The sequence below is a fragment of the Chelon labrosus genome, assembly GCF_963514085.1.
Source record: "Chelon labrosus genome assembly, chromosome: 5".
NCBI classification, from domain to species: Eukaryota; Metazoa; Chordata; class Actinopteri; order Mugiliformes; family Mugilidae; genus Chelon; species Chelon labrosus.
Window position 1 is genome coordinate 4790010 of NC_140341.1, and position 26207 is coordinate 4816216.

The 26207-nt window shown below is 43.9% G+C and overlaps 1 protein-coding gene across 1 annotated transcript in view; it reads left to right on the plus strand.

Moving 5' to 3' along the window:
• htr2aa (5-hydroxytryptamine (serotonin) receptor 2A-a) overlaps nt 1–26207 on the plus strand; it is a gene marked incomplete at both ends in the record, with an annotated part of 71340 nt that overhangs the window by 21054 nt on the left and 24079 nt on the right. Inside the window, one exon of the mRNA XM_084544796.1 lies at nt 24632–24832. Within this exon, the coding sequence (XP_084400922.1) occupies nt 24632–24832 (201 nt within the window). The remainder of the gene's footprint in view (nt 1–24631; nt 24833–26207) is intronic.

The window sequence follows — 26207 nt, forward strand, 5'->3', positions numbered from 1 at the left end:
AAGGAGCTACAAAGAAACAGATTTGACGAAATAGTTCAAAGATGAATGGAGGTTATATCAAATAAAGACGCTCAACACATCCTGAATATTTCACTTTAAAACAAACAATCACGAGAAAAATGTGACGCCTGCATTTCACACCTGCAGAATCTTTATCATCCAATGGGGTGAAACTGTGTTGGAGCTCCACGGCTTTGAGACAAACAAAACAAAAAGAAAAAGTTTGACATTTTCATGTAAAACATCTGTATTCAGAAAACGTTACTGGCATTTAACGTGAGATTTTGGCTCGTGGGGCTTCATGTTGAGCACACGGACGAACGCAATCGTGTTTTCATCACTTCAATCGTTTTTCACCCCAAACTTAAACCAAGTCTCGAGCCTCAAATATATTCATTTGCTCTTTAGGGTCTTGTTTTTCTCCACAGTGTGACTTCTACAACAGATTTATGTTCCCACAACGAGAGAATTATAAATACTCACACACACACACATTACGGAAGGCTGTGTTAGATTATTATAATGTAAACAAGTCTTTTTTTTTTCTTGACAAGCCAAGAGCAGAAATCCCATGGTAGCTGCAGCCGTGTGACTCATGGGCCGGTGTTTGACGCACAGCGGATGCCCGGTCTCCACAGAGATGAAAGTTGTTGAGCTCACGTCACATGTGAGCGGCGTTACCATGGGCGATGCCGAGGCCCGTCATGTTGCAGGCTGGAGACGCATTCTCCGGCTGTCAGACGTGAGAGAGGAGGGAACAAAGGGCCGAGCGAGAAGGAATTGATATATTTACCTGCTTTCTCTTTCTGCCGTTACGTATGGTAGCAGTCCCGTCTTTATGAAACAGCGGGATTAGACGGAGCGTGAAGCCTGTTTCAAAGCGACACCATTTATTAACTGTTGAAGAAATGGGTCACCGGTAATTTCCCTGGAAAATTCCTGGTATTTACCGGCAAATTGATAGCACATTTCCAAGAAAGTCAGAATCTTTTAGGTTTCTATGGCAACGGTGCCTACTAATTTAAATCTACATGAGGTTTTTAAGATATTCTACATTAGGTATGTGAAACATACAGTAGCTCATCCATCACTAAATACACCGATCAGGCATAACATTATGACCTAACAACTGTGACTCCTCAGAGAATGGACATGGGCCTTCTGAGGGTGTCCTGTGGTGTCTGGCAACAGAATGTTGTTAGTGGGGGGCCTTTGAGGGGAGGGGCCTCTGTGGATCATCCCACAGATACTTGATCAGTTTGGGATCTAGTGAATTTGGAGGCCAGGACAACACCTTGTGCTGTTCTTCATGTTTTTTTTTAGTTGTTCCTAAAGTCTTTTCCTGCTGGGGATGGCTGCTGCCACCAAGGAGTGTCATTGCTATGGGGCGGAGGGGGGGTGCCTGGTCTGGTCTAGGTGGGTGCTACATGTCTGAGTAACATCCACACCAATGAACGCCAGGTCCAAAAGTTTCCCAGCAGAACATTGAATTGTCACAAGATGGTTGAAATGTTATTCACTTCTCCTGTCGGTGGTCATAATGTTGTGGCTTATCAGTGTATGTTTTTAAATATAACTGCAGGGTGGGTAAGGTTTCATAGCATCATTTGTTTGAAACATGCAAAAACACAGTATGCAGCATTAAAAGATAAACTGACAAAACACCTGTACACCTCTGTTAAAGTAGTTTTTTGCCTAGATAAACCATATCTGAACCTGTGATTTAAAAATCACAACCAGTGCATTACACTAAAAACCAATGTGATGCATTTAAGAGAAAAAAAAACAAACCATAACCTAACTGCATACGTGTGCACAGCCTTTTATAACTGGGAGGCGGCTTTTCTCAGAATCTCATCAAAGCTAATGTGAAACAGCACACGCATGCTGATTCTGATCAAAATAAATCGCAGCTGCTCTAGTGGAATTTGTTTGACATCTTCTTGGTCTGATGCTGCGGCAAGAGCCCCCGCACAACAAAAGAGGCTTCAAGAGGCTCTCAGTGTTGAAAGGTATTGCTCGGGCGAGGGCTACGAAAACTATTCAAAGGCTGTAGAGGTAGCATGGAACACAGAGAAGACAGTCGTCAACAAATGGAGAGAAATATGGCACAGCAGTCTCATTACCATGAAGAGGACATCTCTACAAAGCCGGGAAGACAAAGAGGTCAACATTAAAGGGGATGCAGCTCTTTCTAGCAAGTACAGGTTGATTCCCTCATGCAGACAAAACAAGACTCTTTGTCATTGCACATTTCAGTATAAACCATAGACTGTATAGAGAGGGAAGGCAGAACTGCTCCTCCAAAGTGAAGCCAAAGCAAGCAGAGCTCCCCCTGGTGGCTGGCTGCAGTATAGGTCTTAAGCTCCACCCCCTCCATGTTAGTGGGCGGGACTTACATGTCAAAGAATTTATTTTCAAGCATGGTTTCAGTCATTTCAGGTCGTTAATATAATGTTGATGAACGTTCAAGTGTCAATTGTTTGGACGAGTTTCGTTTTAGTTTAGTTTTTTGAGGCTATAGAAACAGGATGTGACACAATGGCGGCTACCAGTTGCCATGCCAACCTTTCCTTGTAAGCGGTGGAGGTAGAGAAGAGCGTAGTATTAATTAAACGAAAACGCCAGTGAGTCTGGAGGAAGTGTGGGCGGGGCATAGATATCTTTGGCCAATCCGAGGAAGTGGAGATGCAGTGTCCATATTTATATACAGTCTATGCACACACAACAAAATTCAGATGCACAGCCAGAAAAAGAGCTTAACAGGTAAATAAATAGAGTCTACAATAAAAAATAAAATCACAATCAACTGCTCACACATCATCCACAACATACGCATCCAAAATGAAAATGTGCCTTATGAAAACAGTATAGTGAAGGTGGAAAATAAATGAATATATGATTAGTTTTGTTGCACATCTTTTCTATATCTTTCTATTTTTCAGTTGTCTGATATATGAGGCAATGTGACAAGGTGCAAACGACTTTTGATAAAAGATAACTTCGCAGAAACACCTGTAATAAAATATATATCACGGCCTAACGAGACAGAGACTGAAATAGAAATATCGATAGCGACACCTGATGACATATGTTCGCCGTAAGTGACTTTGAATTCATCTTCTTCGTCTGCGCTCCAACAAAGCCGGGGGGAAACGGACGTGATTAGACGAGACAGCTCCCTGAAAGACGAATGACCCGGCCTCTTATCGAGACAGTGTGCCGTAATCAAAGGAGCGCGTTGAGTGTTGTCAGAACATCACAGCGACAGGAGCAGAAGGGGGGGAAGCCAAAGAGAGAAACGTTTGACAGAGTGACGATCACCTGAGGATTAGTGCGAGTGTGGAGATTATCATTGATATTTATTTGTTTAACATTACCCGAGATGGCTGAAATCTGCGCGCAAGACGTTGCAACCATTTAATGGTGAAAGACAGCGTGTTGCATCTTGTGTCAAAATTCAGCTTTAAGAGATATTTTTTGCGAAACGTGCATCATCACACAACTTTGGTTTTTATGTGCATGTGTTGAGAAAGGAACGCCGAACCCCTCGCATTATTCTGTCACAGAACTCTTCTTCCTGGTAACTGACTGACTGGGAAAGAAACATAAAAGGTGCCCCGACCCCTGCTACGACCCAGCTCTGCCAAGGGGAAGAGGGAAGCAACATTAAAGCAGATGTGAATGGTTCTAGTGAAGGTTTGATTGTTTTCAGTGATGTCAAAGGAAGGACAAAATGTGCATAACACACACGTGAATGAAGCTGTTGACTTAACTCAAATGCAGTCAAGTGTGTGTGTGTGTGTGTTTGAGTAAGTTAATGCTAGAATAGATGTGTTACGGTTTTATGGGGGGGGTAGGACCCAAGTGCAGGACGAAGCGTGACGGTAGCATGACGCGACAGGGACAAATGGGAAGGCAGGGCTATATATGCACACACGAGGAATAGAGGGGTGACGAGACACAGGTGAGGCAAATCAAGAAACCAAGGTGAAACCAATGAGCTAATCAAAAGAAAACATGGAGACACGGAGTACCAAAAACAGGAAGTTCGGAAGTTAACAAAATAAAACAGGAAACAGAACAGAAAAGACTAAACACTAACCATGACTATGAAAAAAACAAGAACTTAACAAAATACAATAAAAAGAATCCCAAGAAACTAAACCACGACAGGACTGACTTTGAAAAACCAGGAACTTAACAAAATGCAATAAACAGAAACCATGACAGAAACTAAACCATGACTGTGAAAAGACATGACGAAAGACATGACGAAAGACATGACGAAAAGACATGACAGAACCATGACAGAAAACTAAACCATGACTGAAAACCAAGAACATAAGACATGACTATGAAAAAAACAAAGACATGACAGAAAACATGACAAGATGAACACAAGATAAACCAAATCTCAACGCATTCATTCATTTTCTGTAACCGCTTGTCCTGTGAAGGGTCGCGGGGGGCTTGGAGCCTATCCCAGCTGTCATTGGACGAGAGGTGGGGTACACCCTGGACAGGTCTCCAGTCTATCACAGGACTAACACAGTCCCTAAAACAAAAATCTCAAAAGAAAACCCTACTCCCTAACCAAATCAAAAACTCAAGCAACAAGCCAACGCCCTGTTTCTAAAATAAAACTAAACCGTCACGAGTGGAAAATGAGTAAATGCCAAATAAGTCAAGTGCTTTCAGGTCACAGAGCTCTGAACGGTTAGATACTGCTTAAACGACGACCGCAGATCACAACATTCTCACAGAGCTCAGGACACGAGGGTAGGAGGGTGAAGCGCTCACTCTAAGTCACAGTCAGCCCAGAAGGACACCAGCGTGACATTTAAATAGTGTTTCTGACGAAGATGACGCCGCCACTGACTGGATGGAAGCGCGCCGATCAGGTGATGAACCACTTGATCACAAATTCAACTTTAGCGGCAACAACCGTGCGATGCTAACATGATAGCAAAAAACGCATTTGATCAGAGATTCCAACTTAACTGCTAAATAACATTATCTGGTTCCCCAAAACAAAAACAAAGTGTTAAATCAGAATATGAATATGTATAACATTATGACCACCTTCCTAATATTGTGCAGGTCTCAATGTGGTGGCTCATCAGAGAATGGACATGGGCCTTCTGAGGGTGTCCTGTGGTGTCTGGCAACAGAATGTTGTTAGTGGGGGGACCCTTTGAGGGGAGGGGGCCTCTGTGGATCATCCCACAGATACTTGATCAGTTTGGGATCTAGTGAATTTGGAGGCCAGGTCAACACCTTGTGCTGTTCTTCATGTTTTTTGAGGTGTCCCTAAACCGTTCTTGTGGCTGCATCCTGCTGGGGATGGCTGCTGCTATCAAGGAGTGTCATTGCTATGGGGTGGGGGTGCCTGGTCTGGTCTAGGTGGGTGCTACATGTCTAAGTAACATCCACACCAATGAATGCCAGGTCCAGAAGTTTCCCAGCAGAACACTGGATTGTCGCAAGATTCAGTCCTCCTGTCAGCGGTCGTAATGTTGTGGCTGACCAGTGTATTTATATCTGTATAAATGTGATTGAAGTGCATCCTGTTGAAATAGTATGCACTAAAGTTTCTGTTTTCCCGTGGACTGTGTATGGTAAGTGGTCACTGTGGGTGGGAAACATCAGTCACAGGCTCACGGCTCTCATCTTGGTGTTGTTAGCGCGTCTGTGTTGTGTCCGTGGCCACGGCTCGCTGTGTGCTGATTACAGTCATCAGAGCTGTTATTTACAATTACATTAACACTTAGAGAGTGAGCAGTGAACTTTTAACACGCAGGAAAAAAATAATAATAATAAAAAGTACAGTGTATAATCCAACATTTCCTTGTAACTGATGGAGGTAGAGCAGAGCGTAGTATTAGTTAAACGCAAGTGAGTCTGGAGGAAGTGTGGGCGGGGCATCGATATTACGGCTCCATGTGGCTCCACTCTCGGACCGCGCTGCACAGACTCTGACTCCAAACTCACAAAATGGCGCCGCCCATATGCCCGAGAAAATAGCATCAGTTTGGCCAGAGAAAGGAAGTGGCGACGCATTGTCCATATTTATATACAGTCTATGCTCTGGATCTTTAAACATCTACTGTGCAGCGTGGAGGGAAGGCTTTTTAATTAATACGGGCTACAGACAGGTCCAAAGCACTCAGATCACTAAGCAACGGCCTTCTATTGCAGATTTTTGAATTCTTTGCTAATGGTCTTGAAAGCTTTGAGGTATGTTTGTGCTCATTATCCTCCACAAACAAGAGGGTGGAGCACGTGTCCTGACAATGGAGCGCTGCGAGGAATGCTTTCTGCATGTTGAATATTTCCAGGAGCATGTTTCACTGGGGCTTTAGAGGCGGTGCTGGTCCTCTGGGACGCTATTAGAAAGCCTTCCTTTGACGTCTGCTGATTGCATCGCCTTTCTGAAGCGTGTGTCAGGGAGCATAGATCGAGGTATTGATGTTCTGATGGTCCACTCTCTGGATCCGACTGATCCAGAGCCCACAAAGTGTGAAACCTTCAGTGTGAATGATCTGATGCTGACAAAGAGCCCGTCTTTGCTCTTAGTAACAATCTGACTTCCAGTTCTAATGTTATGTTTCCCTCTATCATAAATACGCTCAGTCAGCAAACTGAAAACTGCGAGTACATCCATATTTATAACAGGAGAACAATGGCTGCGGCTTGATTCAGCTGAAAGAGCCTCTGATGAGTCAATCAAAGCCACGCTGGGTGTCATCTGAAGGAGGCCTGATTGATAACCTTGAAATAGTGCAGAATATGAAATATCTCTTCTTCATTTTACATCAGAACAAGAACTCTCGCTTCTAAACTTTCTGAATTATTTCATTTTCAGTGTGTCTGACCCAGCGAGGTGTTGCTGTGGCATTTATCTGAGCCTCGGTTCGTTTTTTTTGTCCGCAGAAAACTATCATAAAACAAATGTACATTTACATATACAGTGAATAACGGTAAAATACACAATCAGCCACAACATTATGACCGCCTCAATCAGTCCAACGTTTACACTCAATCTAACTCGTGGTCTGCTTTCTAGTCAGTACTTCTCTCTGTTGTTGTGTAGTGTACTTTTTGTCTCCCTTCTGTATTGTCTGCATCAGCTTGCACACGCACCATTTATTTTCAGCCCCTTGTATTGTACTGTACCGATCAGCCACAACATTAAAACCCTCAGAAGGCCCATGTCCACGCTCTGAAGAGTCACAACTGTTTTGGAGGCACGAGGGAGACCTGCACAATATTACGATCATAATGTTATGCCTGATCGGTGCATGATCATGTTTCCCTTCAACAAGAGGAAAGACTCTTCTTCTTGTTGGATTAATGTTGTCTCAAAGGAAAGCTCTGGACGGGATCAGTTTCAAAATGTTTCCTGTCTAAATGCTTCTTGGCGGATCGCCCTCGATTCTTTATTTGTTGGAACCTGTTTTATTTAAGAAAGAGACAAACATCGTTTACTTCTTTTTCCTGGTTGGTATTTGCCATAAAAAAAAAAAACAACAACACGAGCCGGTCGGACACTTCATTCCCATGTCAACACGAGCTCTCTTGCAATCCCGGTCCTCCAGTGCACCCAGATGAGCCTGTCAGGCTTTTGTTACTTCCTCATTGTTGTCTTTCTTTCTTTCTCCTCACTGATGAATGTTGATGGCCTTTCGAATTCTGGGACCCGTTTTGTTTTGTGTGTGTGTGTGTGTGTAAAAGCTTGTGGGTTTTTTTTTTTGGTTTTTTTTACCAAAAGCCCAATTTGTATTTGGTGGCCGTCGACCCCAGCAGCTGCGACGGCGTGCCAAACACTCATGGGGTGAGCTGCTGCTGAATGCTAACGCTTCCCGTATCGGTACCAATGCAAGACAAGTCCCTTAAATGTGCCAAACTCATTCTAACAAGCTGCAGGCTGCAGTAATGTAAATTATATTAAATGAGAGTGGTTGTTCGTTTTGGCTTATGTACACCGATCAGGCATAACATTATGACCACCTTCCTAATATTGCGTAGGTCTCCCTTGTGGTGACTCATCAGAGAATGGACATGGGCCTTCTGAGGGTGTCCTGTGGTGTCTGGCAACAGAATGTTGTTAGTGGGGGGGCAGATGCTTGATCCGTTTGGGATCTAGTGAATTTGGAGGCCGGGTCAACACCTTGTGCTGTTCTTCATGTTTTTTTTTTTAAGTTGTTCCTATAGTGCAGGGGTGTCAAACTCATTTTAGTTCAGAGGCCACATACAGCCTAGTTTGATGTCAAGGGGACCAGACCAATATCACAATGGCATATTCACGCATAAATAACGACAACTCCAAATGTTTTCCTTTGTTTTAGTGCAAAGAAGAACATTATGAAAATGTTTACATTTAATGACTCGACATTTCTTAAGAAAAAGAAATGCAATTTCTGTTTAGTTCTAGGCCTCAGCGTTGTGTTATGTCCACAGCTCTTACTAAATCTGTGTGAACCCTAGGAATAGCAATTACTTTTATTGGAAAAATTACAGTTAATGTCTTCAGTGTAGTTTTTGCAGTTCGCAAATTTATGCCACGGGCCGGATTAGACCCTCTGGTGGGTCGGTTTTGGCCCCCGGGCCGTATGTTTGACATGTATGCTATCGTGTTTTTGTGGCTGCATCCTGCTGGGGATGGCTGCTGCCATGAAGGAGTGTCATTGCTATGGGGTGGGGTGCCTGGTCTGGTCTAGGTAACAGGAATGTTGTTAGTCGGGGGGCCTTTTAGGGGAGGGGCCTCAGTGGATCATCCCACAGATACTTGATCAGTTTGGGGTCTAGTGAATTTGTGAATTTGGAGGCCAGGTCAACACCTTGTGATGTTCTTCATGGTTTTTTGAGTTGTTCCTAAACTGTTTTCCTGCTGGGGATGTCTGCTGCCATCAAGGAGTGTCATTGCTATGGGGTGGGGGTGCCTGGTCTGGTCTAGGTGGTTGCTACATGTCTAAGTAACATCCACAACAATGAATGCCAGGTCCAGAAGTTTCCCAGCAGAACACTGAATTGTCACAAGATGGTCAATGTTTACTTCTGCCGTCGGTGGTCATGATGTTGTGGCTGATTGGTGCATATGTTGTGGTTTAACCAGAAACTGCACTTTTTTCTTTTTTTAAATGAAACATGAGAACTACATTATCCAGCTGTGTTTGGAGTATTACTGCTGATCCTTCGGGTTTTTGAGTTGAACCTGAAGCGAGTGGACTTAACGACAAAACATTGTTCGTTGTGTTTATTTGACGATTATTTTCCTTTTTTTTTAAACAGCAGGAAATGCACAAGTGTCTGATTTTGTATGGTGATTAAGGGGGAGGGCAACGATCAAAATAACACAATGCAACCTGACAAAGAACGAACGAACGCACGCTGACAACGGGTGTGAATGGAAGATGAGGTGAAGAGGTGAAAACAAGGCCGAGCTCTGGGAACCGGGATGCAGAGTAACGCCAGATTAATCTTCCGAGGCCAGAATCTTCCTGTTCGTTTCAGTCCTCTCAGCTGTAGAAGGAACTGCTTCTCAATTTGCATCACTCTTTGTTGTTCTCTTCATTCCTCACCCTCTTCTCTTCAGCCCTCACTTCTTTTTAATCATCTACATTGTTTCTTCCTTTTCTTGCCGCCCTCATCATCTTGTTATTTGGATTTTGACTCCAGCATGTGAGCTCAGAGATGATAGCACTCTGGCAATCTCCTCTGCACTCAGCTTCCCAGCTCTCCATTGTTCGACTGCCTGCTTCTCCCCTCCCGTCTCGTCTCCCGCGCTCATCATCCCCGCCGCCTCAGGAGTCGGAGCGCTCACGAAAACGAACACAATCAAGTTATTTTATCACCACAAACACACTTTGGATGGAGGCGAGGAATAATTGCCGGCACTTCCCATCCAGCCGAGGCCGTCTTTCGGCTCTGCTGGGTGCTGTGGCTGTCTGGGAACGGAACAATTAGAAAATGTGTTTGCAGCAAAGCATCTGGAGAAATCGCAGGGGAAAAGAGAAAAGACGCATCTAAGTGTAAATCTGTTTGACAGCTGAGTCAGCGTCCTGTAACCAGGAGCGTAGCAATGGTGGGATCGTGCAAACAGAGGCACCCGTGGCTCCGGTTTGCAATTTTGACAATTTGGGCAATTTTTTTCAAACAAGATTTTACAGAATGTGGTTTGTCTGTGGAAGAAACTCAACTCAGTCTTTGTCCACTCCTGCAGCAGGACGGACAAAAACAGAACACAACAAGGCATTCGCATCAAATGAAAATCAAAAGTCAGGAGCGTGAAAGACAGCTATCACTGTGGCGCGTCTTTGGTTTAATGTGTATGATATAATAAACCAAATCATAAACCAAACGGCACAGACTTCAGATAAACGGCCACGGCTGCAGGTGAATGAGAGTGATTTAAAGCTGTCATTTACAGTCATAAACTGTAATAATAGATAAAGATTGATGATGCGTCACCTCATTCCTCAAGTCAAAATATGACAATATCCCTGCAGTCGGGACCTGGTGGAGACGTGATCCTGAGATATTTTCTTGCGTACCACCGCGAGCCCACACTTCGTGAACCGTTATTAGCTCCCTGAACAGCTAGGGAGCTTTCCCCAAGATTAGTTATGTTCTTACCCTGCTTGATATAACATTAGTAAAACCATTCTCATTTTGTTTGCATTCAAAACACAACATGTAGCCATTAAAATGCTGCAGATCCATCAGAATACCAGTTGGCACAATTAACTGAAGAGTTACTCATTTGTCTGCAAGTGCCGCCATAATTACTTTATTCAATTATAATAAGATACACCTTTTATTTTATGTTATTTTATTTTATTTTATTACAGCACAAACGTTACAGAAACGTGAGCTCTTCACTATGACAAGAATACAGCTTTTTTAACATGAAGGGGGTGGGGCTTATGACATGACATATACTCCAAACAGCCACCAGGGGGCGAAAGATATTTTGTTTATTTTAGTTTGCATAGACGAAAAACCTTAGTTGTTACACAATTACTTTTGTACGTTGTGCAGTATTATTTTAGGAATTAGCAGGACTGGGTTTATTATATAATTACTTCATCATCAGCTCCTGCGCTCCAGACCTGTGCAGGTGTGACTGCGAAAAAATGAAGTAGTGTCCTGCCGTGTCGGAGGTGATTAAAGATCACCCACAGTCCAGAGAGTCTGCAGAAACATTATCTGGCCTTATGTAAGACTAACTCACATGTTAATATGGCAATACAGCTTGGGGCAGGGCTTAGGACATATACTCCAAACAGCCACTAGGGGGCGAAAGATATCTTGTTTATATTAGTTTGCATAGGCGAAAAACCTTAGTTGTTACACACAATATTATGCAATATTATTTTGGGAATTTGCAGGATTTGGTTTCATATATAATTACTTCATTATCAGCTCCTACACTTTATTTATTATTTGTAACATTTTTGTTGTTATTGATGACCCCCTTAGTCTGAGATGTTTGGTTCCTACCTGTCATTGTTTACAGTGGGACAAATGAGGATGTAACAGTCCTGAGCTGACAAACAGACAGACCTGTGCAGGTGTCGGAGGAGATTAAAGAAGACGACCTAATGCCAAACCGTAACCTGCATATCTTCCAGAGTCAAGAAAGTCTGGCAGAAACATCATCTGGTCTTATATAAGACTAACTCATATGTTAAAATACAGCTTTTTTAACATGAAGGGGGCGGGGCTTATGACATATACTGCAAACGGCCACTAGGGGGCGAAATATATTTTGTTATTTTCAGGTTGCATAGATGGAAAACCTTAGTTTCTGCGCACATTATCTTTTTAATATCGTGCAATATTATTTTAGGAATTTGCAGGATTGGGTTTATTATACAATATATAATTAGTCCCCTTAGTCTGAGATGTTTGGTTCCTACCTGTCATTGTTTACAGTGGGACAAATAAGGGTGTTACAGTCCTGAGCTGACATGTACAGGTGTGATTAAAAAAAAAATAGCATGTACACTCTGATGGAGGTGATTAAAGTAGACTGCTGAACTCTAACTTGTACATCACCCACACTGCAGAGAGTCTGCAGAAGGATCGTCTTATCTTATATAAGACATAACAAAACAAACACAAATTTTGTGATTTGTAAAATGTTTACAATCATCGAAGAACCAGATGAACAGAACGTTTTATTGCCAGTGGGTGTACTTCTCAGTTTAGACGGATATGTAACTTCTCATAAATGTAAAGTGATACCTCCTTGCACAATAATCGTTAATCACGGACCCATGTTTCGTGATTACGACAGCTGTGTTATTGTCCCAAGTTTTCACCGCTCGCTGAGTGTTGATGGCGTCGAGCGCCGGAGGGGGGGGAAGGATGAGTCACCCCCATGTGAAATCGGCGCGCGATTTTAAGAACATCCACTGGCTTTTGGAGTTCACGGCTCCTCGTTACTTTTTCGTTGACCGCAGCGGCCGTAGCTTTCCAGGAGAGTTTGTTCTGGCTTCACAAGATGGAAACTTGTCTTGGAAAAGTACTGGGCTGAGTGTGCATAACGTGTGCATGTTTGTGTGTGTGTGTGTGTGTGTAGGGGGTGTTTAGGGTAAGTCTCCACAAATTAATGTAATTCAGTGACTGTGCGTGTGTGCGTGTTCTTGGCTTCGTTTTCTGACATCTGGCAGAATCTCAGACGAAGTAAACAAGTCAGACTTTAGGGGAAACCGGAGAGTCAAACTGAGCCAACCCTGGTTTTTGAGAGTTTGGGAAGTGTTGTAATCCCGGTGTGTGTTACCGTGACTCTCTGGTAAGTGTGCGGCTTTCACGCATATATGTGTGTGTGTGTGTGTGTTTGCGTGTGATCGGCTGTCTTCGTCTCTCCTCTTCCTCTTCCTCCTCCTCCCCCTTCTGCAGATTTCAGACTTTTCCCCGATTCCCTTTCATCACATCAACCTTCCTGTGTGCGACTCTGTTCTCGTGGGAGCTCATTTTCCCGCTCTCCGCTTCCTCTCGCTCTTCTCCTATCAATTATTTTCAGATTTCTTTGGTTACGAAAGCATGCGCACTTAGCCACGAACGAGGCCGCGGCTGAAACTTTGCACTCTTTGCGCTCTTAATCGGGACTCATGATCTTCTTCATTCAATGAACATTACCCCCTGCTGCTTTATGTCCTCACAGAAAACGGCATCTGTTTGCAAATTTTGGCTGTAGATGGAAGAAAGCACAGTCTTTTGTCCTCGTTTGTAGTGGTCTGACTTCGAGTCTCGACAGACTGTTGCATCTCAAAAAAAGCCCAAGCTGGCGTCTGGCTCTGTCAAGATCTGGATTCTTCGGATTCATTCAACTGATGAAGCAGATTTGTGTTAGTGCTCTTTGTCTTTGAGGACCATGCCAGCGTTTTAGCTCATGGAAAAGAGAACGTCCATATTTGCTATGTACATAAACGCAGCCACAGATATGTATCAGCATATCAGCGCCCATAAGGCTGCAGTCAATCATGCTGCAGTCTTTTCTATAAGTTAGAGCTGAGTTATAAAATGGGACCAATGGAAACCCCTGCCCAAACCCTGGAATGCAGACATACGTTCATTTTCAAAAAAAGAGAGACAGAAAGAGAACACAAACGCTGGAAGCAGCATGTTACGTAAGCAAGATGATGCTTTACAGACTTTAAAATGACTCAAGACTTAAGCAGATTCCTAGAAGTAGACAAACAGAGCCCAATCAAACTAATAACACAGAAATATTGGGCTTTTCTTTTTGTTTATTCAAGAAGATTAATCATTCGTACATATATGTGAGGTGCAAAAGTAAGTGAACCCTTGTTTCCAGCAATAACAGCAACTAAACATTTCCGGTAACTGCTGACCAGTCGTCTACAGCAGCTTGGAGGAATCTCAGCCCATTTCTCAGAATAGAACCACTTCAGTTCTGAGATGTTGGTGGGTTTCCTCACATGAACTGCTCGCTTCAGGTCCTTCCACAACATTTCTGTTGGATTAAGGTCAGGACTTTGACTTTGCCGTTCCTAAACATTCATCTTGTTCTTCTTTAACCTTTCTTTTGTAGAACCACTTGTGTCCTCGGGCTCGTTTTCTTTCAGCATGACTCAGTTTCTCCTAAGATGCGGTTCATAAACAGATGTCCTGATGATTTATTTTAGAGTTCACTGGTAGAATTCAGAATTCATTGGTCCATCAATGATGACAAGCCGTCCTGGTCCAGACAAGGACATTAGAATCCCCGTGTTTGATGGAGGGATGAGGTTCTGATGCTGGAATGCAGTGTTGTTTCATCTCCAAACATGACGCCTCTCATTTAAACCAAACTATTTTACTTTGGTCTCATCTGTCCACTAAACATTGTCCCAATAGTCTTCTGGCTTGTCCACATGATGTTTAGAAATGTTCTTTTTGGAGAGCAGTGTCTTTGTCCATCACACCATGGTTGTTCAGTGTTCTCCTGATGGTGGATTCGTCAACGTTAACATTAGCCAATGAGAGAGAGGCCTTTAGCTGCTTAGAAGTTCCCCTGGGTTCCTTTGGGACCTCTCAGACTATTATGGAGTGATCTTTGTTGGAGGACCACTCCTGTGGAGGGGAACAGTCGTCTTCAATCTGTCTGACTGTGGATTATTTGTGGGTTCCAAACTCTTCAGAGATGGTTTTGTGACCTTTTCCAGCCTGATGAGCAACAACAACTCTTTTGTCCTTTGTCCGTTGCCACCATACACTTCCACAATCATCCGTTATGAAATATCAGATTGAGACAAATCCCTGATTTTTTTTTTTTAACTGAATGGGGCACTGGACGAGAGTGACACTCGAGTCCGATTAGATTTGGACTTGAAGTCAACCGATAATCCTAGAGGATTTTTTCTTCCCTGACTTTTAAGGTACTTTCTGCTCTAAAACTTCATCATGTCTGGGCAGAAGCCGCGTTTTAGGCGTAAACTCGGGGACACAAATACAAATATGAAGCCGACAAACCACTTTTACGTAAGTTAACAAGAAAAGTTAAACCTCTGCCAGGAGTTAGAGCGATGACTGCTGTGCGCTAGAGGGCTAATTTGCGGCAGTTGCAGAAGGACGTGTTGATAAGCGGTGGAGAAAGCATTATATGATTCCATTTAGAGCAGTAAAGTTGAAATGTTTAATATTTTGTCCCTTGGTTTTCCATTTTCTCTTTTAATTGCTTTGCTCGGTGAATATATTCCCACATATGCTACGCTACAGGCTATGAGTCACACTTCCTCATTTCTGTTTTGTAGTCGGAGGCTAAAAACTTAATATGTTTAAAAACGCATGAGTTCAGTTTTTGTGTCTGTCAAAGAGACGTGCGTCAAGCAGCAGCTGGCGTGCAGCATGTTTCAGGTAAAATTAGCTGTAACCGAAAAAATAACTTCCATCAGCAAATGAAAACCAACTCCAGACAAACAAGAGACACACGGTCAGCACGGAGCCACAGCTACAGGAGCTTTCACTTGTCGTTGTTGTTGTTTCTGAGTCACCGAAGACCTTGAACACGACAGCCAAAGAGTAGATTAATGTCACATGAAAGCCTGCATCGTCTCCGGCGTTCGGTCCGTGCAGTCACCCGGGTTTGAACTCCCCGAGAGACAGCTGAAGCGATCAAGCTCTTCGTGTCCGCGTCCATCAGCAAATCGATACTCTGCTCTCGGTTCTCCCGCTGTTCCCGCTCTCTCCACAAACCACATCAAGAAGCTCTAGAAAGACTTAGAAGCCTGACCCACCGTTCACCTTGACAGTTACACAACGAGAACCAAAATCATCCTGCTGTCCCGCCTGGACCTCAGACTCCACTGTTTCATATTTTTACTGTTGTAAATGTCTGACAAAGCCTCTCCTCAAAGTAAAATGAAGGTCTGCTGATATTTCACTAATATGGATCATGACCACGGCTGTTGGATGACCCTGTTGGCTTGTTTTAAATATTTGTACATGAAAATGATTTCCAGTTTGTTCCATTTTCCATTTTAGGGCAGAAACGATATGAGAAATCAGAAACATTACCTTAGAACCTGTGATGATGCAAGCAAACCCTTGACATACACCTATCAGCCACAACATTATGACCACTGACAGGAAAAGTAAGTAACATTGACCATCTTGTGACAATTCAATGTTCTGCTGGGAAACTTCTGGACCTGGCATTCATTGGTGTGGATGTTACTTCAGACATGTAGCACCCACCTAGACCAGACCAGGCACCCCCACCCCATAGCAATGGCACTCCTTGATGGCAGCAGCCATCCCCAGCAGGAAAACGCTTTAGGAACTTCTCAAAAAAACATGAAGAACAGCACAAGGTGTTGACCTGGCCTCCAAATTCACTAGATCCCAAACTGATCAAGTATCTGTGGGATGATCCACAGAGGCCCCTCCCCTCAAAGGCCCCCCACTAACAACATTGTGTTGCCAGACACCACAGGACACCCTCAGAAGACCCATGTCCATTCTCTGATGAATCACCACGAGGGAGACCTACACAATATTACGAAGGTGGTCATAATGTTATGCCTGTTCGACGTAAAGCACAGTAACCGTTGAAGTTGCACAAACCATGCACATCCTGTAGTGCTGAAAGAGATGTGAAGTTTTCAACATGTGTTTGACCACGGCGAGAGATTGCGTGGACGTGTTGCTGATAGGGAGCTGCGTATTGAAATTATTGAGAGGTATTTCATCTTGTAAACAAATGGTTTTGGAGAGTTGTGGAATTTCCACAAGACTTTTCCTCCAGTTGGCACATCTTGCATATGGTTTTGCTTTTCTGCAGCTCTTCAGCTTTCAGACCTGACAGACAGAGCTGTAGCTCCTGTCATGTTTTGGATCTCCTTCACGTGTGGACTAATCTCATTGTCTCGTGAGATGTAGCAATATCTCATCTTTCAAATGAAGATCAACTTGAATCCTGTTATTTATTTCTTTTTTTCAAACCCACCCATGGTCGCTGACGTTTTGCATGTATTACGTGACGTTACCTGAAGGCCACAGAGTATTGGTCATCCTGCGACTTTTGCATTTTGCACTTGTTTCATTGACTTTTGAGGACTTTACAGCATCACCGCATTTTCACACATCAGCATGCATCATCACCCTTTTGTCACTGTCGATGTCTGTCGTGTCCGCAAGAGAACAGTGCAAATGAAAGTGAATCAATATTCACATGTTGCCAGCCTGGAGCCTGATCGGAAATCAGAAGTCGCTCTGGCAGACCTGATCCGCATCTGATTTCCACCAGAATGGAGTATTATTTAAGTTCCTCTAAGGAGAAGAACTCAGTATCCTGATCAGACCAATTGATCTGTCTGCATTTAAACTTGAGGCTATAACACACAGTAGTTCAGACTAAATGGTGTTGTGTCACCTGAAGAAGAAAACTCTCCAGTGTCTTCCCGCGGATTGATCTGTGGTGCAGAGCTGACTCCGTCTAATTGGTGTCATTTACCGAGAAACAGCGTCACCCGTTGCTTCTCCGCTGTGGTCGGACTCTTCTGAAGTCGCTGGGGTTTCACAAGCCGGGCGAAACCGCAACATCAAACTCCCGGCTGGCTCTTTGAGAGGAACAAGGCAGAGGTGACAACGCCAGAACGTGTCGAGTATAAAGAACTACAGCAACAGTTTCACGACGACAGCTCTCTCTCTGCAGCAGCAGGCGTGGGAGCAAACAAGCACATCTCAGCAGGTCCTGGGGGATTCTTTTTTTTATTTTTTTTTTTGTTGTTGGTTTTCTTTTTGTGTGTGTGTGTGTAGTGGTGGGTTCATGGGGGAAATCTCTCAGCTAGTGATAATTCACTGCGGTTCCAGGTCACCGCCATCAGAAGTTGCAGAGCCAGTAATAATGTGATACTTTATCAGTCCCTGAGGGGCGAGATGTCTTGTCTCTTTGCGGTTCTCAGTGGGAAAGTGAGAACGGAGAATCAGCCGCTGAGCAATCTCCCGGCTTTAGTCTTTTTTTTAGGTAAAAACTAAATAGGGGGTTGGAAACGGAAACCCAACAGCGCTGGTGCAAGGTTTATGTGTGCACAACCAAGTAATGCAAGCAACTGCACAGATCAGGCATAACATTATGTTGTTAGTGGGGGCCTTTGGGTCCTATGGGTTGAGGGAAGGGGCCTCTGTGGATCATCCCACAGATACTTGATCAGTTTAGGATCTAGTGAATTTGGAGGCCAGGTCAACACCTTGTGCTGTTCTTCATGTTTTGTTTTTTTTTGAGTTGTTCCTAAAGCCTTTTTGGTTTTTGGACACTTCTTGATGGCAGCAGTCATTGCTATCGGGTGAGGGTGCCTGGTCTGGTCTAGGTGGGTGCTACATGTCTAAGTAACATCCACACCAATGAATGCCAGCTCCAAAAGTTTCCCAGCAGAACACTGGATTTTCACAAGATGGTCAATGTTGTTCACTTCTCCTGTCATAATGTTGTGGCTGATGGATGTATTTCACTTCACCTTATTAATTTCATGTAGAAATATAGGTCTGAATGTAGGACGAACCCCTTTTCCCATTCGTTTATTGTTATCTTAGTGTAATTAGGTATATTTGTGTCTTTAGAGAACTTTAAAGAGTTCAACTGGTTATGTCCAATGAATCATTAATTCATTAAGTTCCGTGTTGGAGAAAAGTTTGGAGAAAAAGTTTGGCGAGAGTTCGTGTGTTTTGGTGCTCGGTTTTGGACTATTTCTGTGTTTATTGGCTACTGATTTTGGATTACGGACATCGGACTATCTGCGGACACCCTTGGTTTGAATATTGCCTGGTTTAACGACGCTGATTTTCGGAACACGGACGGAAAAGAACTGAGCTAGGCGGCTAGTTGACAAACTAGCTAGCGTGCGGCTAGGGTAACAGCAGACGCTACCTCGCGTTACCTAGCAACATGGGTCTTAGAGAAGGCCATGACAGCCGAGGAGGGCGATGACATTAAGAAGTCTCTGGACTTATTGTCTGAGGAGATTTCAGTTGTGAAACTGCAGCAGAAATCCATCCTGGACCTGATGGAGGAAGTGAAGGCTCTCCGGATCCAGAACCCCGAGAAGGACCGGCGTCTGGTGCACCTGGTGAGTCGAGTGGCGGAGCTGGAGCAGTACACCAGGGTCAATGATGTGATTGTGACCGGGCTCCGTATCAAACCCTGGTCATACGTCCGGGCGGTGACCGTTGACAACGGGGGGGGGGGGGGGGAGCCCGGTGAGCAGGATGTCAGCTCCGTAGAGCAACAGGTGGCTGCCCTTCTACAATCCAAAGGGATTGAAATGGACTGGAGCAACGTTGAGGCATGCCACCCTCTGCCCCGGAGAGATGACAGCGACAAACGAGCCGTGATCATGAGATTTATCAACAGAAAAAACACAAAACCGCACTGTTAAAACAAGGAAGGAAACTAAAAGTATCAAACGTATTTATCAATGAGCATCTGACCAAACGAAACGCCGATATTGCCAGAAAAGCACGCCTCATGGAAAAAAAAAGTAATTTAAAAGCACTAGCTTATTTCTGCTCACGTCTTAGCATGCATTGCAGTAAAGGTGAAATCTCCCAGAATCAATTTCTAATAAAAAATAACAATTACATGATGGAGGACGTCACTGTAGACATGCTGTGTCTCAGAGGAGTCAGGTTGCCTCTGATCAAAAGTAAAGCAATGCGAAACAGTCAGTGCTATGACAGCCGGCTCTACGCTGCATCAATTACCTGCAGATAAGAGAGACAGCCGTAGCTTTTAAATGCGTAAAAATGGTTTGGTTACACAGTAATCGGCTTTGTTCTGACACCCAGGTTGAGAAAAACTTTGTTGTTTCCCCCGTCACGTTCTCATTAGCGAAGGTCGGTGAAAGCGCCGAGCTAAGCTGAGAGGCTGTGAAGCTCTTTTGTACTCTGTTTCAAAATGACAAATGTAGCCGCTGGCAGCTCATATCGGCTGTCTGGCAGGGTTAAGACTGCAGAGACACGCCAACCGAAGACTTGTTATAAGGTCAGAGAAGCAGCTCTCTGTAACGCCGCTGTAACCGCGAGGAGTCACATTCCCTCAGTCTACAGGTTGTAACAGGGAAGGGCATCAAAAGCTAACCAATAAAAGTCGAATATAATTAATCTAACAGACTGTGGACGTGTCAATGGGAGCAGCGTTTTAATAAGATGTGTTGGATTGGTGAGGACAGTGGAGGCTCCGGGCCAATCAAAAATAAAATTAAATTAAATTAAATTAAAGTAAAAATCTAGTAAAATAAAATAAAATAGTATCGTCAAAATTTTTTTGCAGATTTGCAGACAGAAGTAAATATATATTACATACAGAATTAATAAGGTGCACTAATGTGCATTAACATGAATAACTTGGAGTTATCTGTTACATAAAGGTGAGTTGTTGTACAGCTGGATAGAGTTTGGTATGAATGACGTCCTGTAGCATTCACTGTGGGAGTGGAGCTGGATCAGTCTGCTGGAGAATGAGCTCCACCACCCCTCTATAATCCGGTGAACTTCTTATTTGGAAGCAACTTTTATTTGCTATAAACTTTCTCTGGAAACAACTAGAACCTGACAACCTTAAGAACAGGACAGGACAGAGAGGGGAAATCAGACAGAGCTTTTCTACGTTTTTCTTTTTTTCAGTCTTCATAAAGACACGGACTGAAAGGAACCTCAAGTGCAGGAGAGGTGGAGGCCATGAAGAAGAAGAATGAATGCCGTTTGTGACCAGTGCCCGAGCATAATGAGCCTGAGAGGGAGACAAAATGAGACTGACGAGTGTAAAAGAAGGTGAAAGAGACATAGCAGGACAGAGAGAGGGAGACGGACGACTGAAATACCCCGAGTGCAAGGTGACCGTCTGACGTGGACGATGGCATAAATGCCATGAGAGTAAAAAAAAAAATCTACCAGAAGAGAGGGCAGCAGAGAACAGGAGCGGTGATAACGGCGAGGAGGAGGAGGAGGAGGAGGAGGAGGAGGTGATAGCAGAGAGTCTGGCGGTGACCATGGTGACACTGAACGGCACGGATGAGTCATCTCCTCCTAAATAATAAAAGCCTGGATCGGGTCGTCCCTCACCTGTCGAATGGTGTGGAGGGGGTGACGGGGGGGAGGAGGAGGAGGGGGAGGAGGTAATACTCCATCATGACCCGGAATATGAAGCCGCTCGTGATGAACCAGCTTTAAACCCCTCGGCTAAAGGTCTATTTCTGTCGACACCTGTCAGGATGGATGCCGGGGGAGGCGGCGACACACTGGGGCAACGGAAAAATCTCCCTAATGCAAATCGTTTTTACATTTTCCTCCTTAGACTCACTTTGATATTCGTTACAATGAGTGTGTTTGCTGTTATTTTAATCTGTCACGGGAACTCAAGCCGTGCATTGTTCTTCAGCACGAGTATAAAGTCCGCAAAAGGCTCACATGTCATTTATGTGGTTCTTCTTCGGACCTGACTGAAAGCAGAGTCAGCCCAAAACCCACTGTAATTAAACGATGAAAAGAAAGCAGAGGATAATTAGACCACAATCCAGGATGCAATTGACCTGAAAAGATCCGAAACACCAGAATCACGATGCACCTTTAATGCATAAAAGAAAAGATACAAAGAATACAAAGAACTGAAAGTCCTAGTTTCACCTCCTGCAACAACTACTTAATAATAATAATACTAATACATTTAATTTATAAGCGCCTTTAAAGACACACAAGGACACTGTACAAAACACAGTTACTATTACTATTAAATGATGCAAAACAAGTCTTCGTATAAGTCGTTTAAAGGGGAACTACCGTTTCTTACAACCTGGACCTTATTTCTGGCGTATAATACAATCGTTTACTCACTTATATAACTTTGGTGTCATTTTTAGTCCTTTGGAAGATATTTACCTCCAGCGGAGCGCCGCGTATATCCATATAGTGGGAGTGAATGGGGCACCGAAACGCAGCCTCTAAATAACGCATTATCTGCCACAAAACTCGTTCATTTCACCAATATTTTGTTATGATACGCTAGTGTTATTCCCCGTTGAGTCTGGAGTTACCTGTTATCATTATCAGGGGTCTGTAGATTGACCTACTAACCTCTGACCTGGATGATGTCATCTCTGAGCTTGTTTACGTGTAATCTGCTACTGCTAGTTTTTTGCAACATGGCTGAATATTTTTCCGATTCTGAGGTTGTGGACGACGGCTTTGTTTATGATGGACGTCCTTACCGTTTTGAGCCAGAGTATACGGATGAGGAGCTCGTTGAAAGGAGGATGTGGAGGCAGAGAGAGGAACAGCTGGCCAAAGAACAACAAACTGCTGCATGTCTGCGAATAGATAACGGGCAACTCCGGATTCAACACTGAATAGCACTAGCGTATCATAACAAAATATTGGTGAAATGAACGAGTTTCATGGCAAATAATGCACTATTTAGAGGCTGCGTTTTGGTGCCCCATTCACTCCCACTATATGGATATACGCGGAGCTCCGCTGGATCTAAATATCTTCTGAAAGACTAAAAATGACACCAAAGTTATATGGGATTGTATTTTATGCCAGAAATAAGGTCCAGGTTGTAAAACACTGTAGTTCCCCTATAAATACTTTGAGGATCAATTTTCCCAAACCTTGTCAGAGATGTGTTAAAAACGTCCAAAGAGGAACTCTTTCAATGATGCCACCAGCTTTACTCCCTGGTAGCAACAATATAAGTATAGTGAAGTCATGTTTTCCAGTTTTCACCACCCCCCTCCTCGCCACTGTTTCCTTTCTCTGATGTGTGATCATTGCTGTAGCCTCACGGGGCTGCCTAGCACGGTGGCTGCACGTTTTAAAAAACTTGTTGCATCCGCTCTCTGTTTCTCAGTTTTCCCTCAGTATCTTATTCAATTTACTCTGATTTCATCTGTGCCACTTTTGATGCTCTGTGTCTGCGCCGTACCGTTTGAACCGGCTTGTGTGCGCGGAATGGCCTCCATAAATATACTCACCTTGATGCATTGGACATAAAAAGCGGCCTCGGCCTCCCAACTCGCTTTAATATTATTCCGAATGTTGTATAATGCAATTCCCATCAGCAGCCGAGTGGTTTCAAGACCAATTTGCTGGCTTATATTTAGACATGGCTTCTGCAGCAGCAGCGTGACGGCCGTGAGGGGGGCATGCTGTGCAGATGCGTAGTCGCGGCATGTGCACCTGCAGTTCAGACGGTGTTGGGTGTATCTGGAGTGTTGAGGTCTGAAAGCCTTCGGCCGTGCTCCGTCTCTATGACTCAGTGCATGTGGTCTCTGGGTAATTAGCTTTTCAGAGTCCATGAGAACCACCACAGACTGCAGCTACATGACAACAAATAGAGTTTCCAGTCGGCTACGAGAACAAAGATGGTTCATTAGTTTCATTCATCCCAAGAAATAAGAAGATATACAGTAATTAGTAGCACATGTCTTTGCATCCTTTGCACACACCATGCTGCTAATCAGTCCAGTGTTTACAATCACCCTGACTCATTCTTTGTTAGTCTACTTATTAGTCGACGCTTCTCTCTGTTGTTGTTTAGTGTCTTTTTTGAAAGCCCATTGTCTCCCAAGTGGTTTGTATGGTTTGTCTTCGCACTGTCTTGCCTGCATGAGCCCAAACACGTGTCCTTTATGCTCAGTCCTACACCAACCACAACATAATGACCACTGACAGGAGAAGTAAACATTGACCATCTTGTGACAATTCAGTGTTCTGCTGGGAACCTTTTGGACCTGGCATTCATTGGTGTTACTTAGACACGTAGCACCCACCTAGACCAGACTAGGCACCCCCACCCCATAGTAATGACACTCCTTGATGGCAGCAGCCATCCCCAGCAGGATGCAGCCTGACACACACAAAAAAACACTTTAGGAACAATTAAAAAAAACATGAAGAACAGCAGAAGGTGTTGACCTGGCCTCCAAATTCACCAGACCCCAAACTGATCAAGTATCTGTGGGATGATCCACAGAGGCCCCTCCCCTCAAAGACCCCCCACTAACAACATTCTGTTGCCAGACACCACAGGACACCCTCAGAAGGCCCATGTCCATTCTCTGATGAGTCACCACAAGGGAGACCTGCACAATATTAGGAAGTCATCCAAAAAAGATTCAAAAAAGGCAACTGGACTTGTAGAGTGTTTTTGAGAAGATGTTTCACCACCCATCCGAGTAGCTTCTTCAGTTCTAGGGGACTGGTGGGAAGTCTCTTGAGTTTTAAATAGGAACTCCTACTGGAACTTGCGTGTTATGTTAACAATCAGAAACCGGTGCAGCTAATTTTACTGAAGAAGCTTCTCGGTTGAGTGGTGAAACGTCTTCTCAAAAAAACTCTACAAGCTCAGTTGCCTTTTTTTTTTAACCTTTCTTGGATGAACCATGACCTGGATGACTGAGAAACTTCACAGACAATATCAGGAAGGAGGTCATAATGTTATGCCTGATCAATGTATGTCTTCATGTAGCTTCATGGTCTTGAAGGAGCGTCCTCTTATCTCACTGTGTATTGCACCTGCTGTATATGGTTGAAATGGCAATGAAAACCTCTTTGACCTTTGACCCAGATGTTTCCACTCATATTCATTCAACAAATCTTTTACTCTCTGTCCACCCCCCCGCAGATTACGGCTGGCCCCTGCCGTCCGATCTTTGCCCCATCTGGATCTACCTGGACGTCCTGTTCTCCACAGCGTCCATAATGCACCTCTGCGCCATCTCTCTGGATCGGTACATCGCCATACGGAACCCGATCCACCACAGCCGCTTCAACTCCCACACCAAGGCCCGCGTCAAGATCATGGCGGTGTGGACCATTTCCGCGGGTGAGTGCAGACAAACAGAGACGAAGGAAAATGTCTAACGAGCGAGTTTTTCGTTTGTTTTTTGTGAGCGGTGGGAATATTTTGGTCCTCGCGGCCGTGCTGTCGTCCCTCGATGCAGTGGATATACAGACACGAAACAGAAAAAGCATGTGTTTTTAAGTTAGTTGTATGAGTAAAATGATGTCGCAGCGCTTTCCTTGACACTGGAGGGTTTTGATGAGAGCAGCTCTGCAGATCAGACGATTTAAAACAACAGCTGAACCGTGAGAATTAGAAAACTAGCTCAGACGATATCTGCTTTGACTGGAACAACGGTCAGAACTCACTTAGACTCAGACTTAGATAGACTTTAATCATCCACGAGGGAAATTGCTTGCTCACAGTAGCTCAGTTGTTTAATTGGTACTGTATTGATCCCACAAGGGGAAATTATCTTTCTGCATTTGACCCATCCAGTCGTTCACAATGTAGTGTTTATGGTCGGAGCAGTGGGCTGCAGCCTCTAAGGGCAAATTTGGGGGTTAGCTGCTTGCTCAAGGCATCCCAGCCTCATGGACATGGGGGGAGGTGAGCCTGGGACTACTCCACAGCTCCCCTCGAGAAGTGAATTAAGACTGGGTACGGATGTCAAATATTTCCCTCAGCCGTTTTAACCTTTCTGCTCTAAACACACGAGTAGTTTTCCAGGACAAATGTCTGATTTGTGAAGAAAGAAGATCTAAAAGTAAAGAGCAGTCATGACTCCAAAGGAGGATAAAGGCCCTGAAAGTTACCTATGAGCAAAGTAGAAGTTTGAAATCCATCTACTACAACATGTTCTCTTATAGTTAAATTATTGTTTTGTGTTTGTGTTTTTTAGTGTTAATAATACAAATTCTGGAAAGGGTAATTTAATATACGGCTTCATCTGCAAGCCGTTTACAATAAAGAAGTTACTAAATCCATTAAATGTCTTAATTAGGCCACTTATGTTGTTACACACACTTCTTACTGCACCACCGAGCCCTCACCGGTCCTAAATACTGGAGCCAGTCTGAAACTAGACGTGCATAGCTTCCAAAGAGAGAGAGACTTGGAGTGAAGCGATGTGAGGGTAATAAGACCGATTCTAAAGTGTTGTCAAGTCCAAGAGAGACAGAACTCCAACACTGGTGACAGCTGTTCAGGAGAGGACTGAGGGCAATGGATGAGTGGAGGACATGCAGGTGGACTAAAGCTGGATATTGCACTTGATGCTTCATCCTCATGTTAAAACAAAAACTTTTATTATTTAGGTTAGTAACTCAAAAATGCCCTAAGTCAGACGCAAGATCCCCCTAAATATGATCTTCTGTGCACTGAATACACGGCGTATTAAGTAACTCTTGTCTTAAAG